The sequence below is a fragment of the Serinus canaria genome, chromosome 4A, assembly GCF_022539315.1.
Source record: "Serinus canaria isolate serCan28SL12 chromosome 4A, serCan2020, whole genome shotgun sequence".
Classification (NCBI taxonomy): Eukaryota; Metazoa; Chordata; class Aves; order Passeriformes; family Fringillidae; genus Serinus; species Serinus canaria.
This window is the reverse complement of record NC_066318.1, coordinates 9666378-9682284: the sequence shown is the minus strand read 5'-3', so window position 1 is coordinate 9682284 and position 15907 is coordinate 9666378. Positions and strand designations below refer to the sequence as shown.

At 36.6% G+C, this 15907-nt stretch overlaps 1 protein-coding gene across 4 annotated transcripts in view; it reads right to left on the bottom strand.

Annotated features, from left to right (window-relative positions):
* The window catches only part of STAG2 (stromal antigen 2), a 71212-nt gene that overhangs the window by 10857 nt on the left and 44448 nt on the right, over positions 1-15907 (bottom strand). For all 4 annotated transcript variants that reach the window (XM_030228767.2, XM_030228766.2, XM_030228765.2 and 1 more), the window contains exons 8-24: positions 15629-15780; positions 14329-14402; positions 14090-14213; positions 12956-13054; positions 12781-12860; positions 12143-12250; positions 11188-11299; positions 10510-10627; positions 9706-9809; positions 8741-8833; positions 8457-8546; positions 7185-7388; positions 5587-5657; positions 5151-5238; positions 4968-5048; positions 2906-2998; positions 405-579 (exon numbers count right to left, since the gene is read on the bottom strand). In XM_030228767.2, coding sequence (XP_030084627.1) covers positions 405-579; positions 2906-2998; positions 4968-5048; positions 5151-5238; positions 5587-5657; positions 7185-7388; positions 8457-8546; positions 8741-8833; positions 9706-9809; positions 10510-10627; positions 11188-11299; positions 12143-12250; positions 12781-12860; positions 12956-13054; positions 14090-14213; positions 14329-14402; positions 15629-15780 — 1866 coding nt within the window. The remainder of the gene's footprint in view (positions 1-404; positions 580-2905; positions 2999-4967; positions 5049-5150; positions 5239-5586; positions 5658-7184; positions 7389-8456; positions 8547-8740; positions 8834-9705; positions 9810-10509; positions 10628-11187; positions 11300-12142; positions 12251-12780; positions 12861-12955; positions 13055-14089; positions 14214-14328; positions 14403-15628; positions 15781-15907) is intronic.

Genomic DNA, 15907 nt, shown 5'->3' with positions numbered 1-15907 from the left:
AAATATTTATATATAAATCTAATATGGGCTAGTGGTCATGATTCAGAAAATCAGATCTCAGTTCTGATGGCAATGCACTTCACTGTCCACTGACATGTCTGTTAGCCTGATACAGAGATAAATATTTGAGCCTATTAAACCAAACCTTTATTGCAATCATCCTACACATTCCCAATACAGAAAATCCTTTAACCAGCTGCTGCCATTTAAAAGCCACACTTACCTTTTGTGCACACACACACCTCTCAATGACAAAACAAAATTAAAACAAAAAAATAACCAGGCAAACAAGGAAAAAACCAACAACAAAATACCAGCACCACAAAAACCCAGAAATGCACAAAGAAACAAAAATATTAGCTAGAAAACAAAAAATAAAAAGGAAATTTAAGTTTTGTACAAACCTGCACTATTATTATCATCATCCTGATCAATGAAGACATGATCTAAAATAAAACTGAGTAGTTCAGATTGCAAGGAAGAATCAGGAGTGTAAACAAGTGGCTCCAACATGTCACGTCCTCCTGTCATAATCTGATGGCTGAAGATCATCAACACATCACACAGAATTGTGAAAGCCTGTTAAAAAGAAACCTTAATAAATACTTGTTTGGAAAGTGGATTTTGTTTGGAATAATGTATTTGCACTTGACAAAATACTCAAGATCTCAACAGTATACACAGGCCACTGAAGTCCTACACAACTACAAAGGGTAACCAAAGTCAAAATATGCATAGCTTCACACAGCAGGTTCCTGTATCAAGACTAGGTCTCCAAATAAAAATATTGCTCAGATGATGCCAAATTATATGTGAAAATATTCCAAGACTAAAACATGAGAAGCCTGAAACTCCCAAATTCTCCCTGATGGATACTTCATTCGGTCACTAGAGAACTTTGTGGACTCTGACCATAGTACAATCTCCTTTTTGCTAACTTTTCTTAAAAATGTTTCAATCATGTTTGTTTAACATGTCACAGCTGAGATTATTCAATCCCTTTAAACCCTAATGTCCAAAAATGCAAAAGTGCAACCAACCTTTTCTTTTGCTGGCTAACTTGTACATCTGATATGAGATTTAAATGTCTGTACTCCACTGATCCAGAAGGTTCAAATGTCTTAGTACCTGACACAGAGACTGACATTCTTCAAACCAGCAGACCAAGGCAAGAAACTGCTTAGTGCTGCACCTTCTCTTTGGCTCTAATCTCCCAAGTACTTCCATGAACAGGTCTGTTCTCTAACTCCTCTAAGTGAGTATTACTAATTCCTGGTCACAAAAAATACATGTGCTCCTCTGAAGTCCTTTGTGTCCTTTCATGAGATTAGAGAAGGGAAGTGGAACACTGTACCTGTGTGACAGGTACCCTGTGTAACTAGGCAGCTCCAGTTTCTAGTGTTTACCAGAATCTGAGAGTCATACAGCCTCTTAGAGAGACCTACTCAGAGCTTCAGTAATTTTTGTTACTAGCACATTCACACCCTACACCTTGTGACTATTACACTAGACAGCTCTCTGACACAGAACATGCCTATTAAGCTCCAGGAATATTCTTGTTCTAGCAAGAGTTTCAAAAGCTGCAGCTGTGCGACTCAGTGGACCAGATTTTCCACTTTAACCAGGTTATTATTATCTTCAGCAGCAAAAAGGCTCCTGGCTTTCTATGTCTTTAATTAAGCAGTCTACCTAGAAGATAATTTGGTCCTTCCCCTGTAGAGACATACTTCATTTTCTTTCCTCTTGGCATTTTAAAGATTGTTAAAGGCATTTACTTAGAATTAATTCTGCTGCTATCAGTAACCTGTGCTCTTCACTGGAACCTCAAAATCCTATGAGTGTCCTGGACAAAGAACTATTTGCCCACAGATTGAAGAGACTCAGCCCCTACAGTTCAATTTTTTTTTTTTTTTTAAACTCTGCTTTTCTCAGAACTCAGGACAAGTGTTTCCCAATGCCTCAATTCTTTTTGAAACTGAAGCAAAAACTAAGGACTACCCCCAAAACCTTCATGCCAGCATTTCAAAAAAGTCAGGACTTCTGTCTCCTGCCTGAACTGTCACACATTCCTTACTCAGGAACTGAAACATTTAGGAGCTAAAACTCTCCCCACAAAGGGCAACTGTATGAGGGACTAACTATAAAACTGCTCATCAAGCAATGCATCATTGCTGAGGCTTTCAAGCAATTGCTTCAGCATCTCTGAACAACACTATTACCAACAGAGCAGTGTGAGAGTGTTCCTAAAGGTGACTCCAAAAATTCCCATTTCCCAACAATAAACTCTCCTATGTTACAGTGAATACTTTGTGCATGTATAAACATATACACACTCATCTAAAGTAGTCATTTTTTCCTCCTGTTTTTGAGATGCCCAAATTCTTGGGACTCTGTAAAACTGAGGAATATAATGTGTTATGAAGCAACAGAGAAGGAGAAGAGAAGCTGCACCTGCATGCATTCTAAGACAGAACTAAAAAAAACCTTTTAAATTGCTGTCCTTAGCCAGTTTTGAGGCTATGAACCCACAGCTCCACAGGAGATGTGGGTCATTAGCACATGGTAAGCAAGAGGTTTGAAATGGAACTCTCACTCACCTTACACCCAGAGGTTTCCACAGTGCACCTGCAGAGTGGTTACTCAAAGTAACAAAAAGCTCCTTTGCATAAAACATTATGCTGCCTAAAATTACTCAAAAGAAAGAAGTTTAAATGGATTCTGAAATCCTATGTACATGAGGAGGACAAGCATACAAGCACCTGTGCACTGACACTCAAAGGGCACTCAGCCTGAACAGCCAGGACATCACGTTCCCACTAAGTGCCAAAAATATTAGCAAGAGGAACTTTTTCAGCTGCACTGAAAGTACAGTATGAGAAGACTCTAAGTAACAAAAGCCACTAACCTGTTCCTTAACAGCAGTATTTACATTGGTCAGGTAGTGTTGACAGATTTGACAGAACACTCTCATCTGCTTCTTGAGACGTAGAAGATCCTCCTTTAAAAAGAATAACTTCATGTAACAGTTTTGCTTTTCCAATTTTATAGTCCCATACAGTGCATTCACTTCCACAGAGCATTCCACCACAGACCTTAGTGGTAACATTCAAGTCCACTATATTATTTTTAAAAATCACTATTACAAATAAAATTAGCAAGTAGCAATTTCCTTAATTTTGTCATTTTGTGTAGCACAGAAGATACGGCAGTTGGGATAAAAATCATGTTATTTTATTACAAAAAGTAGTAACTAAAAAACCTGTTATATAAAAGCAGAAAGTCTCAATAAGGGACCACTTTTCTATTAGAGTCTTTTCATTCCTGCTGAAAGTATTGCAAATTACATTTTGCTGCAAACAGCTACGTTAATCTTTATTTCTAAACTAATTGTCAGTATTTAGCTCATCTGCTGCCATTAGGCTTGTGATAAAGCTTTTATCACAGTTACAAAAACCTCAAGACTGCTGTTTACCCTTTAAGGAATAAGGTAACAAAACCTCCAAATCCTTCACACAACTACACCACCTCTCAACAATCTGTGCAGCCACTTTTTATCAGGTATTTAGGGTTGGAAATGTTAAAAACCATTAAAACACAGATGGGTAAATTAATCAGCCAGTGGTGAAGTTCATATTCATCTATAACACCTTCAGACTATATTACTCACTGGACTAAAGAAGTCTCAATGGATAGGGGAAAACCACAGTAATCTGATACAGCTGTTCTCTGTTATAAGATCATTAGTACAAGTTACATAGCATGATTTTCCACTCCTGCATCTACCAGAAGCTCAAACTACAACATCCTAAAATAAATTTTAAAAATTAAAGGAAAAATGTATGTATCCTCACATTAAAATAAGAGTATTGTAATAATGGATTATTAATTACTCATACACTATTAATGTCATGAGTTCCCTTTGTTTTCTCCCTAGTAAACTGTGACAGTCGTAACTTTTTTTTCTTGTATTAATTATAGGCATGATAATCAAAGTGTTTAAAAAGCCTGAAGAATTTCCTTGCCTTCCCTCTGGCATAAAGAAAGGTGTTTTAACAGTAACTCCAATAATGAAGTGCAACTCCAGCATAGACTTCTAGTAAAAAGGTACTCTTCTCACAGGAACTGCAGAAAAAGTATGTTTGATTACAGGGATTACATTTTTTAATTTTTGATAAATAATTAAAATATTTCAGCACTTACAAACTCCATTCTAAACTAGAGAGGTCTTTTGAAAAAAGCCTTTTTCCATTTGACAATTCACACAGTGAACCACCTAATCAACCTCTTCAAGCAATGCTGGATATAGGAAACCTTAATCCTTTCTCTAAGATTTTGCAAGAAGTGAAATTGGAAAGATGACATCTGCCAGAGCTTTGCCCTTCAAGATTACTATACATAGAACCAGAACACGGCCTCTCATCATTCCCTGAAAAAGATTAACTTCATCTTTTCACATCTTTATTTAACAACAGACTTAAAAGACTGATGAAGGGTAAAGCAGGATTGTGACATACCGAGCAATAAGAATACTATGATAATACAAATTCTTAGATCTCACTGACTTGTCACTGATATTTCAAGGTTTCCAAACAAATCCAAACCCACTACCTAAGAGTAGTAAGACTAACTATATTGTGCTTGGTAACTTCCATTCTACTCCTTCTTGGCACTGGTACTGTGGCTGATAGGTATGATGTTGATTTACTATTATTTTAAAATTCAGTCACATTAAACCTAATACTGACATTTAAATAATAAAAGCAATTAAAGGAAGTACTAGGTTTGTAGAAGTAAATAATGTGACCACTAAAACTATTAATTCAGAAGAACTTATTTAAAAAGCAGTTTTAGGTAGGTATCAATATAAAGAACACTCCTAGTTTTAATTATTCCATCACAGTTCCCACTTGATGACACTGCACTATGTACAAATGTTTATTTACTAATACAACTGGAACAAGGCATACCTTTGTGGAACTGCTTTCAGTAACTTTTGCTAGCTGCCAAAGGATTACATAATGAGTACACTGCAGTGCATGAATTACAATCTGAAATCAAAAGGAAAGAAAGCATTAGATGACAAAGACAATAAAAGACAGCAACAAAAGGTATTTGTTGTTGTGTCTAAAGAATACATTTTAACTACAGACCTGTTCTGGCATGTCTCCATTTTCAATGCCAGTTTTCAATAGCTTGTAGTTGCAGCCAAACAAGTCCCATCTTGATAGGTCATGAGCACTGGAAGCATTAGAAATGAAACAAAAAGTATTATTTAACTAATACTTTTTTCTACAATTTGAGGTTAATGACTACTAAAAGCTTAACTGGTCAAAAATAATTAATTAAATAATTAATTAAATTTTTAAATTAATGTTGAAAAACCCCAGCCACTGAATACCTCCCCACCCAAACCAACACACACACACAAAATAAAAAAAAAAAACAAAACAATCCCATGAAGTTGCATTAAAAGGCACAATGCATCATATTTAAAACAAACAGCCCCCTCATCACAAACCCTGATACTGAATTAAAAACAATTTCCCCCACCACAAACCCTGACAGACATGCGCAGAAGCCACTTACTTGTGAAAAGCAGTGATTCTCTTCAGTGTTGACAAGACCTGATATGCATCATCTTCATCAGGTTCCTCCCCCTATTTAATAATCATATAGTGAGATATCTCAAGCAGTGTAGTCTCAGTGAACTGGGGAAGTTAGTAAAACCAAACCCCCACACCCCCAAACTGGGGGCAGGAGAGGGTGCAGACCTGATTCTAAATTATTGATAAATGATTTATCATGTCACGTATGCTTTCAGGAGAGTTAGAGAGACAGGGCAGCCAGGTGTTCATATCTAGAGATGGAGTCAATGATGTTAAATGTCTTTTCCAACCTTGACAATTCTAGGATTCTATAAAATAGCAGCTGAAGAAGAGAGAGGGGGAGGGGGGCGGGGAGGAAGGAGAAGGGAGAAGAAATGGGAAAAGCCTAGGCTAGCAAAATACAATGTATAATGTAGGTGCTTCTATTTTCTCTGAAGAATCCAGCAGAGGCCACTGTCAGACAAAAGACACTGGACTAGATGGGCCACAGGTCAGTACTTCAGTCTTACTTTAATCACAGAAAAAAGTCTTTGAGGGAGGTAAGGGAATGGTTTGCTCTAATCTTCCCGTAAGTTCTGACAAAATCGCATTTAATGAAAAAAGAGTAAAATCAAAGGGGCAAAAAAGTATCTATTTGTACATAAGATAAACTATCTGAGCTCAAGAAACTCCTCCTTAGTCTAGCAGAGATAATGCAAGTTTTACTATTCCATAGTTGCTCAACCTATCAAAGAACTAAGGATTTCAACACTTCCATCAGAGTATTTGCCTTTTTCCTCTAAGCCAACTTCTGACATCTCATTTCCTTATTCTACCTCTCATTCTTTCTTTTCATCACAAAGGGAAACAAATGGGCACATTTCTTGCTTAGGATTTCTAGAATGGAATTCTAATTCACAACAAAAAGCAAGAGAAAAAAGGAGAGCTTGATAAACTACATGCATCTAAGAAATGTTAAGAATGAAGCTGTCAAAAAGACACTTCCTATGCTGCTCACCACAGATGAAAAGGAGAAACAAATTTTGTCTGAATGTCAAGAGATCCCACATAGTGAAGTTAAATACTCTATCAGAAGATTCTCACTTCTCAGATCAACACAGTGTGGGAACAAAGTTATTTTTGATTTACTAACTGCATCTGCTTGCATTCAGGAAGGGTGGGGGAGTGTTTTCTAGAGATTTTGATATTTAACAACAGCAACATGCAACCACAGCCAAGACTAGCAACAGTAGTACATCTGAGGAGAATCCTTGGGGAATTACAATACTACAACTCTAAAACTGTAAGCCTCAAAAGCTAAGAGTAAAAGTTTATGTATTTAATTGTTTATCTGAAACTTATCTCAAATTCCCAAAGGACTCTTGTCAAAAGGAGACCAAAATTAAAGACTCACTACAAGAACAGTCAGTGTTCAAACTGTCACAGCAGCTATCACTGTTGTATTATTGCACTTGACTCAAGAGTTTTGAAAACCAGAGGGAAGCTCCCATCCCTAGCTCTGACTTGCAGAGAAAGACAGAAAAAAATACTGAAAATATTTACAAGGGCAGGAAAAGGTGATTTTGCACATTAAAATACCTCTTGCAGGAAGTCCTCAAGCAGTCGATTAAACTTGTCTGCCAATTCATCTATTAACTGACTTCTTGCAATGTCAACCCTGTTAAAGATTGTGAATTCTTCATTACAGAGAGCATGGTAGGTTTTTGAACAGGCTTCCAAAACATCTATATCTGTGTGCTTCTCCACAATATCCCGAATTTGTCGCAGTAAGGCATCCAAATGCTACAAGGAAGACAAGCCAAAGAAGAAAAGATGTATTTTTATTTTCATATATATATACACACACACATGCAAATATACACAGGCATTTTTAATAAACCTTTAAGAATATTAAAAGGTAAGTTCTGTTTATTACTTTTGTAACTATGATACAGAACACAAACAAGTTCTAGAAAATCAGTGAAGCTTCTGATAAATTAAGTTTATTTACTGAAAATTAAGTTGGAGCTTGTCAAAGATCAAATCACAGAAGTAATTAAAAGTTTGCTATTGTTGGTATGGTCTTATCTAACACTTGAATTTGCAATGACAACTGAACAACACAGAAGTATTTACCTCCCACTCACATAAACATTTATGCATATTTATTTGTGCCTTAAAAGCTTTATAATTAAAGTTTTAGTTTCATAACACTCTACTGTCCACCAACTAAAGCCAACTTCAGCTGCTCATATATTCCTCCCCTCGACCTGAGATGCTCACTGCTGCTCAAGCACTGCTGGCTGTGCTGTCAACTACACACTTCATCACTTTTTGACTCTAATATTTCCAGTTACTTCCTTCACAGTGCAGTAGCACATCTGAGAAGGAGACACAGATGAGAACAGCTTCAACTTCATCATCACAGCAGATAAAATGAGAGCAGTAACTACATAATTTGTGATCTGGTATCCTTCCTCTTTTTCATGCAATGATGATGGTGGTTTTCTAGTTTCAGTGACAGAAAAAGAGAACTTACTGAGCTGTTTCTACAAGCTTTATCTGTCAGACAGCTATCACAAATATGACCATAACCCAGCAATAAATGTTCTCAATTAAAGTTCATTTAACTGGAAGACTTTCTGCTAAAGCTGGCCAGACAGGCCTCAGAAGACTCATATTTTCAGTATCTCTAAGAAGAGCAGCCAGTCACAACTCTGAAATTGAAGTCACACCATCAGTAAGGGTTACAATAAATAAAATCTCCTTTACACAAAAAAAACCACTCCTAAAATGGTGATTGAAATTCCAGTGACAAAGTCTAAATTCTGGGACTTTTCCTGTCATGTTTATGTGTGGATGTTACTGTACCTTTTCTAATCGCCCCGTTGTATAAATTTCCAAATCAAAGTATTGTGGCAACTGCAGTAAGTTGGTGACTTTTTCTGCATCTACAGAATACTGTAAAATTGGCAAGGAAAAAAGTTTAGTTGATAAAGTCTTGGACAATATACTTCATTATAGAACAAGTAAATATAAACAAAGATTAGTAAGAAAAATTATAAAACTCATGGCAGGCTGTATCATTAATTACAGAAATATACTTGTAAACATTTCAACAACCATCCATCAGCAAGAAACAGAATTAAACCCACCTTTGCTAGCAACTGAGGAAGTGCCACTGCAAAAAGCTCAGTGATTTTTGTCCTGTCATCCAACTGGGTTTTCTTTTCCTTTGCTGTCAGCACCTAAAATATTGGTATTGTGAGGATTTTACAGCTAAAAGTTCTGGTGCAAAATTTCGTTATTGTTAATGAAATGATGGTTAGGTACCTGGAGCTCTAAAATGACTGTAATAGATCAATGTAAAGCAGGAGGAAAATGCGCAATTAAGGAAAAAAAAAAAAGGAAAAAACCAACATTCATCATTCAAAAAATGCAATTAAAAGTCAGTCCTAACACTATTAAGATTATCTTGAAAACAGAAGTGATAACCTAGAACAAAAGGTTTACCCTTCCTGCAACAAAAATACCATGACCAAAATGATAATGTAAGAATGGGGACCCCTTCAGCTTACAATCTTTAACAATATTTACTCAATTAACTTGTCAATCCTATTTTCATACAAACTTTCAACCTGTTCTTAAATGGGCTTCTTACCAAAATATGCACCACTCTTGAGAGAAAACTGCTTAATGTTGCCACAGAAGAGGCTGTCTAAACTCCATACCATCACAGCAAAGCCAACTGGTGGACTGGCCTTCTTTCAAGAGACTATGTGGTGTATTTTCCTTTCCCTCATTTTGTTCTTTCCCACTGAAAATAGTTTTAGCTTTTCCCAAACATTGATTCTAGTCTTCCCTTCAAATCAACACTGTTTACAAAATCAATTTTTATTATCTTTAATAGTACAAACAAATGCAGTAGTTTGAACAGTAGCAAGCACATGCCCAAGTCCAGAAAAAGCAAACTAGCCAGGGTAGTCAGATGTGGAGACCAAAGCTGAATCTCCCATCTCAGTCCCTTCAGCAGCAACAGCCTACAGTCTGTTTCTTCTTCCCACAGTGGCCCCACTGAGCCATCCCCACATCTCTAGAGGAGAAGTTTTTTGTTTCCTACCCTTTTCCCCGTTCCTCTTCCCACTGGAGGATGACATTCAGCCGCTTGCCGAATTGTACAGAGCATGATTTCAATCAGTGCGCTTTCCTGCCTGTCTGTTAAAGCTGAAATTTAAGAAACAGATGTTAACACACAACTCATTTTTCATTTTCCACAAGGATTGAGATACCTTGGGGTTTTTGGGGGTTTTTCCAGCTTTTTTGTTTAAGGCAAAAAGACAGACATGTAGACCAACAGCTCTCATTTCCAGAGATAGCGGTGAGAGAGGGGATATAGAAAGTAAGTACCTTAAAAAACAACACCAGAAAAATTGAGGGAATACCACTGGATGGGTCACAGGACAAGATGGAATAAACACTACGTTTTACAACTCTTTTAATTTCTTTCTATTTTTCAGAGGTCCATTTACTAAGACCTATGAATTACAGAATTATACCAGGGGTTTTGTTTGGGTCTACTGTCAAAGAAATTATGGTATCTTTCCTTACAGTAGTTTTAACAATAAATTAACCAGTTTCACAAGTAACTTAGTTTCTCTATGCTAAAAGTGCAGCCTGACCTTGTGGAACACCAAGGCAACACTGCATGCTAATTCCTTCTCTTTTCTTCTAACCATTGCTCTTGTGTAACACCTCCATACCAGGTAGTGAGCTCTTTCTACACTTCCTCACATTTCATAATTGGTACTAGTGACTTCTTGTAGTCATGGAAACACAGAAAATAGATGTAAACATTTTTTTCCTTATTTCAAGCCTAACAAAAACTGCAGAGCAATACAAAAAAAGATCTACAAAAATCTCTTACGCTCTTCTCCATTGAGAGGCTCCTCCAGCAGAAGACTGTTCATACATTCCCAGTCCTTCAAGAGGTCTGTTGCACAGTCCCACATGCTGTCCACAAGATAAGCAGCATGTTCATGCAACTAAAATAAGAACAGATTAAGTACTTTATCAGCTATGAAGATTATTACAAAACTAGAATACAGAGTATTTCTCGTGCTTGGCTCCTGCCTGTGGCAAGAATACAGAGCAAGTTTTGCAAGCTCTCTGGTTAAACAGAAGATTTTTCTTCCCCAATTTACTTAAAAAGATGAATCTAGACCAACAGCTACAAGGAGTGCTACAAGACCTGTTGGAACTTGGGGATAGATGGATAGGCATTGTGGGGTTTTTTGCTTTTTTCTCTCTCCCCTTTTAAATCTAACAATTCACAATTTCTTTATGCTTACACATGTTTGTCAGAGGAGCGCTCAGAGCCTGTCTCAATACTCTGTACTGACAGATCCTTCAAACAAACACCACCATACAAAACAGTCTTTTGATCCCCAGGTTGCTCAAACAACAGGAAAACCAGGACAGATTCATGGTTATTTACCAACGAGTGGGAAAAAATACAACAACAAAATTTAACAGACAAAAATTAGAACAACACAAAACTGTCCCCACACAGCAAAAACAAGGACATCCCTGAAACCCAACTTACTTCACTTTCCAAAAAGAAAAACACTAATGTCTTCACAAGATTTGCATTTGGACTTTGTCTTCCCCTCCTTTTAAGTATTCCATCATCTTCAGCATCTCTGCGGCTGAAAAGCCTGAAAGAAAAATTATTTCTTGACAAGTTTCTTCTTCATTGTCTTCCCCACAGTCAATTCACATCAAGATACTGGGTTTTTATACACTAAATACCTTGCTGCTTCGTTCCATATTTTACTTTGAAAGGAAGTAATTTGGGACAAGTATCATTTGAACAATTCCATATATGCATTTTATATATGCTGAGTTAATATGCCGCTGACTGTTTCCAGTGGGATGTACAATTACAACAAAATGCTTTACAAACATCAGTGATAACTGCAGGTGCTTGAGGTCCTATGCTCCTCCTCAGCAAATGCTATTTTCTGAACCTCCCTACAGGAAACTTTAAAGCAGCTAAGAAATATTGGAAGGAGGTCGGAAAAATATTAGATGGAAACTCTAATTTGTTCTCCTACACACTTGACATGCTGGATTTTTAGTGGATTTTTAAAATGAAAAATATTTTGTGAAATGGTCATATGGGACAATGGGGAGGAGGCAGGCACAGGGGAGGAACTACAAATGGGAAAACACTCATGATGCAAGCCCAAGTTTTAGGACCCAAACTACATAAGCATTTTAAGACGTTTCACAGGAAGAATGGGAAAGGAGAAGACATAGGAGCATTTTTATTATATTCCCTGAAGGAACAAGCGTTCAAAGTGCAGCCTTCCAAACTTCTATTTCCCATTTAGAAAAACTACAGCAGTTCAGAAAATACAGTAATGTTACATTGTCTCTTCTTTCTTAAGGCCACTTTATGATTTTTTCATTTTCTTGATTAAATCTAATAAGAATCATCATCTGAATACACACAAATCTACAGGACCAAGAAGTTAACTGTAATTTCTCCGTCTTACTTTTTATAAAGAAATTCCCCTGCGGCAACTGCTACTGGCCGATGAGCTGAATAAACCAGGTGGTAGACATTTTCACAGTCTTCTGCAGTCAGAACTTCTTCACTACTCCTAGGGGTAGGGATGGGAAGAGGGAAAGAAAGAAAGAAAGAAAGAAAAAACCAAAAAGGCTGAGTCAACAAAGTATGAACTCTAATGAGGGAGATGGAAATGAATGAGAACCTAAACCTTTTCCTTCAATTTATCATCCTAAAACTCCAATCTTAGTTCCAAAGTCTTCCTGAATAAAACACACTGATGAAGTATGAGCTGTTGCTAGAAGGTTATGCTCAAGAGTTAAACTACTGTGTAACGTTCAATATATTCCATGTTCTCCATTTCAACCATTCCATGTAGGTTTTAACTACAAGGCTGAATTCAAAGTCCCTAGCCCTTACACTACTGAACTGTGGGAGATAAGCAGTAACACTGTTCTAGACAGATTACTTCTGGAATTCCATTTTCTTTGAGTGTAAAATGCACAGTCATTTCTTTAACCTTCAGATTATCTGAAGTGTCATGCTACTGGCCTCACCCACAAGGCCAACACTTAAATTTTTGTATTTGTTGTATGTCAGATGAGGAAATATATATGTACTTACTGTAAAACAAGAGTGAGTAATTTTATTGCTTGGACTGCAACGTCATATTCTTTGTCAAGAGTCATAGACACAATTCTATCCTAAGAACACAAAAGAAAATATTTCAGAAGAGAAAAGAAGTGAAATGCAACTTTAAAAAAAATCATATATACTCAAAGTAAGAAGTAACACTAACCTTGAACCGACTGGTGAAGAGTTCCAATTTGGAATTAAGCTCCTTATTATAGTAAAGCCCTTGCAAAGCAGTTAGGCATTTGAGTCTTACTTCTCCTTGCTAAAATAAAATTAAGAACTGAATTAGAAGTCAAATATAGGATACCGATGTGATCTTCATGTCATACAGGGCAAGTTTCTTTCACAGTGAGAATTAATTCAAAAACAAAGATTAAATGCTGTCACAATACAGTACCAATAATCACGTTAATGACATAAGAATATAACCTTGTAACAAGGCAGTGAAGCAACAAAAACTAACAAAACCCCCAAAGGTCTTCCTGCGGTTACCATCTCCATAAATCAAAATACATCTGTTTCATTCTTTCTAAACACTCAAGATATTTCTATCATTGATGACCATTCCTTGTTCAATCAAAATTACTAAGTAGATAATGAGAGAAATATCCCTCTTGAAAGATCTGCTTCAGCAGAGAACATGTTCTAAGGTAAAGATGACTTCACTCCACTGCCAGACATTACTGGATTTTTACACCAAGCCCATGAACAGCACAGCAAGACTGAGCATCCCTCAGTTCTTTCACCTAACATTCAACAGCTTGAAGTTTCTGATGCAAGAACTGAGGCAATGTGCTGACTCAGTAATGAGTCAGGGAGTATTTGTAAACCATACTGACCACTCCAAGCAGAGAATAGTCTCTAGGTGGTAGTTGGTTAATAACAGCTTAAGGCACTAACCAACACAAAAGGGGGCTTTTCCCATAATTTCTGCAGCTAGATGAGAATTCTAGAGTTTCGTAACTTGGCAAAACAAGAGCACTGCCAGGCTATAGGGATGATGTGTTACTTTGAAGTAGCTAAGCATGATGAACTACAAGTTTGCATCAGCAATAAATAAACAGAAAAGACCATTTGCCTGCAAATAACAGTTTCTTTTAAAAAAATCTACATGTACTCTCTAAAAACATTCAAGTCTGGCTTATATGCATTTTGAAATGCCAGTACTTCTGAGTGATAAAGAAAGAGGTGATCAATTCAAACAGTTAAGAGATCCAAACCTAGTCTGGAAAGATCAATAACTAAAACCAAGGAGTTCTGCTTCTTGGCTCTGCTCCTTTTGCTCTGTGCAGTTTACCTTGTCATGCATAGTCCACCCCACGTATTTTAAGTAGCTGTCATTGAGGAAGGCATCACTGTACATTTTCATCCATATTCCAATCTCCTCAATGCAGATGGCTCTTATTTCAGCAATTGCATCTCTGTGGAGAGAAATGGGGCAGGAAGTTCAAAGAGATGAATAATTAGAAATAACCTGCCCCAAGCTTCTAGAATGAATTAATGATGCTTGCACACTACTTACTGAGAGAAACTTACCGATATCTATGCACAAAAACACCTTTAAATATTGCATTCATCATGTTTTCTATTTCATCCTGATTTTCTTGAAGCTGAAAGAATGTAGAGAGTACATAAGCAGTGAGCAACACTTTTACAGTCAGATCAGATGATGCTGATGCTAGACAAACTAAGTTAACATTTACAAGTGTGACCATTAAATCCTTTCACAGATTCAGAAATATTCACAGATCTGTTCCGCAGTACAATAAGCTATTATTTAAGAAATTGTATCTACCACACCATACAAATTTTAGTAATTCTGGTCACTGGAAAACTGTTCTTCAAGTGTAACAGAGATTTCTTGTGTTTCTGAAAGGTCTTTCTTAATTTGTAAGAAAACCTGATTTAATTTTCTAGTAACATCATTGCTTTTTTACATATCTATGTATTACTCACACTAGGACAGGCCCTGCACACATATCTAACAAAATTACATTGAATGGGCTGTTAAGAGATCAGTCTCCAACTGCAAGATCTTTGGGAAATGATCAGAAGGCAAACTTGTTAGTTTGTCTCAAATGTCAGGAAAAAAAGCCCTTAACAGGTAACAGAACAAATGCTGAAGAGCAAAGGTGAGATTTCCTTTGATCATGAAGAAGTTATTCCTAATGTCTAAAAAACAAAAACCTAAAAGAAAACAAACATCACCACCACCACCCAAAAAAGACCAAAAAACAAAAACCAAACCACCTATTGCCCCAAAAGTAAAAACTGAAACCTGATTAAATTAGGGCTTTCAACAAGACAACATTGTCAGCAATGAATCAGCAAGTCTCTCTTACACAAAAGAAAGAAAACAGAAGTAGACTGCATTTTCAACTTTGATAGTGCTTTCTGTACATGAAAAAAGCCTTATCTATAGCCTTTAAATACATTTTCTGCTGAGATCACTACTGACATTATAAAAGCAGTATTTTGCTATAAGATCATGGAGACCTTCTCTAGAAGCCAAAACCTGCCAATGTGTGTTAATTTTTGTTATATTTGAGCTCAGTGTAGGAAACTCCTCAAGAAATACAATAAAATTGTATCTATTACTGATTGCAGTCTCTCTCACTAACCTCTCTTCAACACGGCTATTTTTAAGACTCTACATTCACTTCTTTTTATAGAAAGCCAGACAGTAAGAAGCACCGTGCAAAGTTTTTTAATCATTAAACATGAACAACCTGAAGAGCTAGAGAGACAGATAACTACAAACCCAGTTACAGAACAAGATTAATTATTAGTGGCCATTTATGAACATTTATATTTATGAACACTTAGTTGCACTAACCTCCTTTCTCTTCTGCAGTAAGAGTTCCAGCCTATCATTAGCTCGTTTCCCAATTATTTTATTTCGTTCTGCTTCATACTGCCGCTGTGTGTTGTCCATGTTAATACTTAGATTTAATGCCACATTCACTAAAGCAGTCATCAGTTTCATGGCTACAAAAATAAGTGAAAAGAATAAGGATTATTTAAAAGGTTACTTGATCTAAGAAAACTTAAAAGAAAAATCTTGACACCTCTTCTGGTCAACCCTTTCTGCATCTATGAAAATATATTTAGTGCA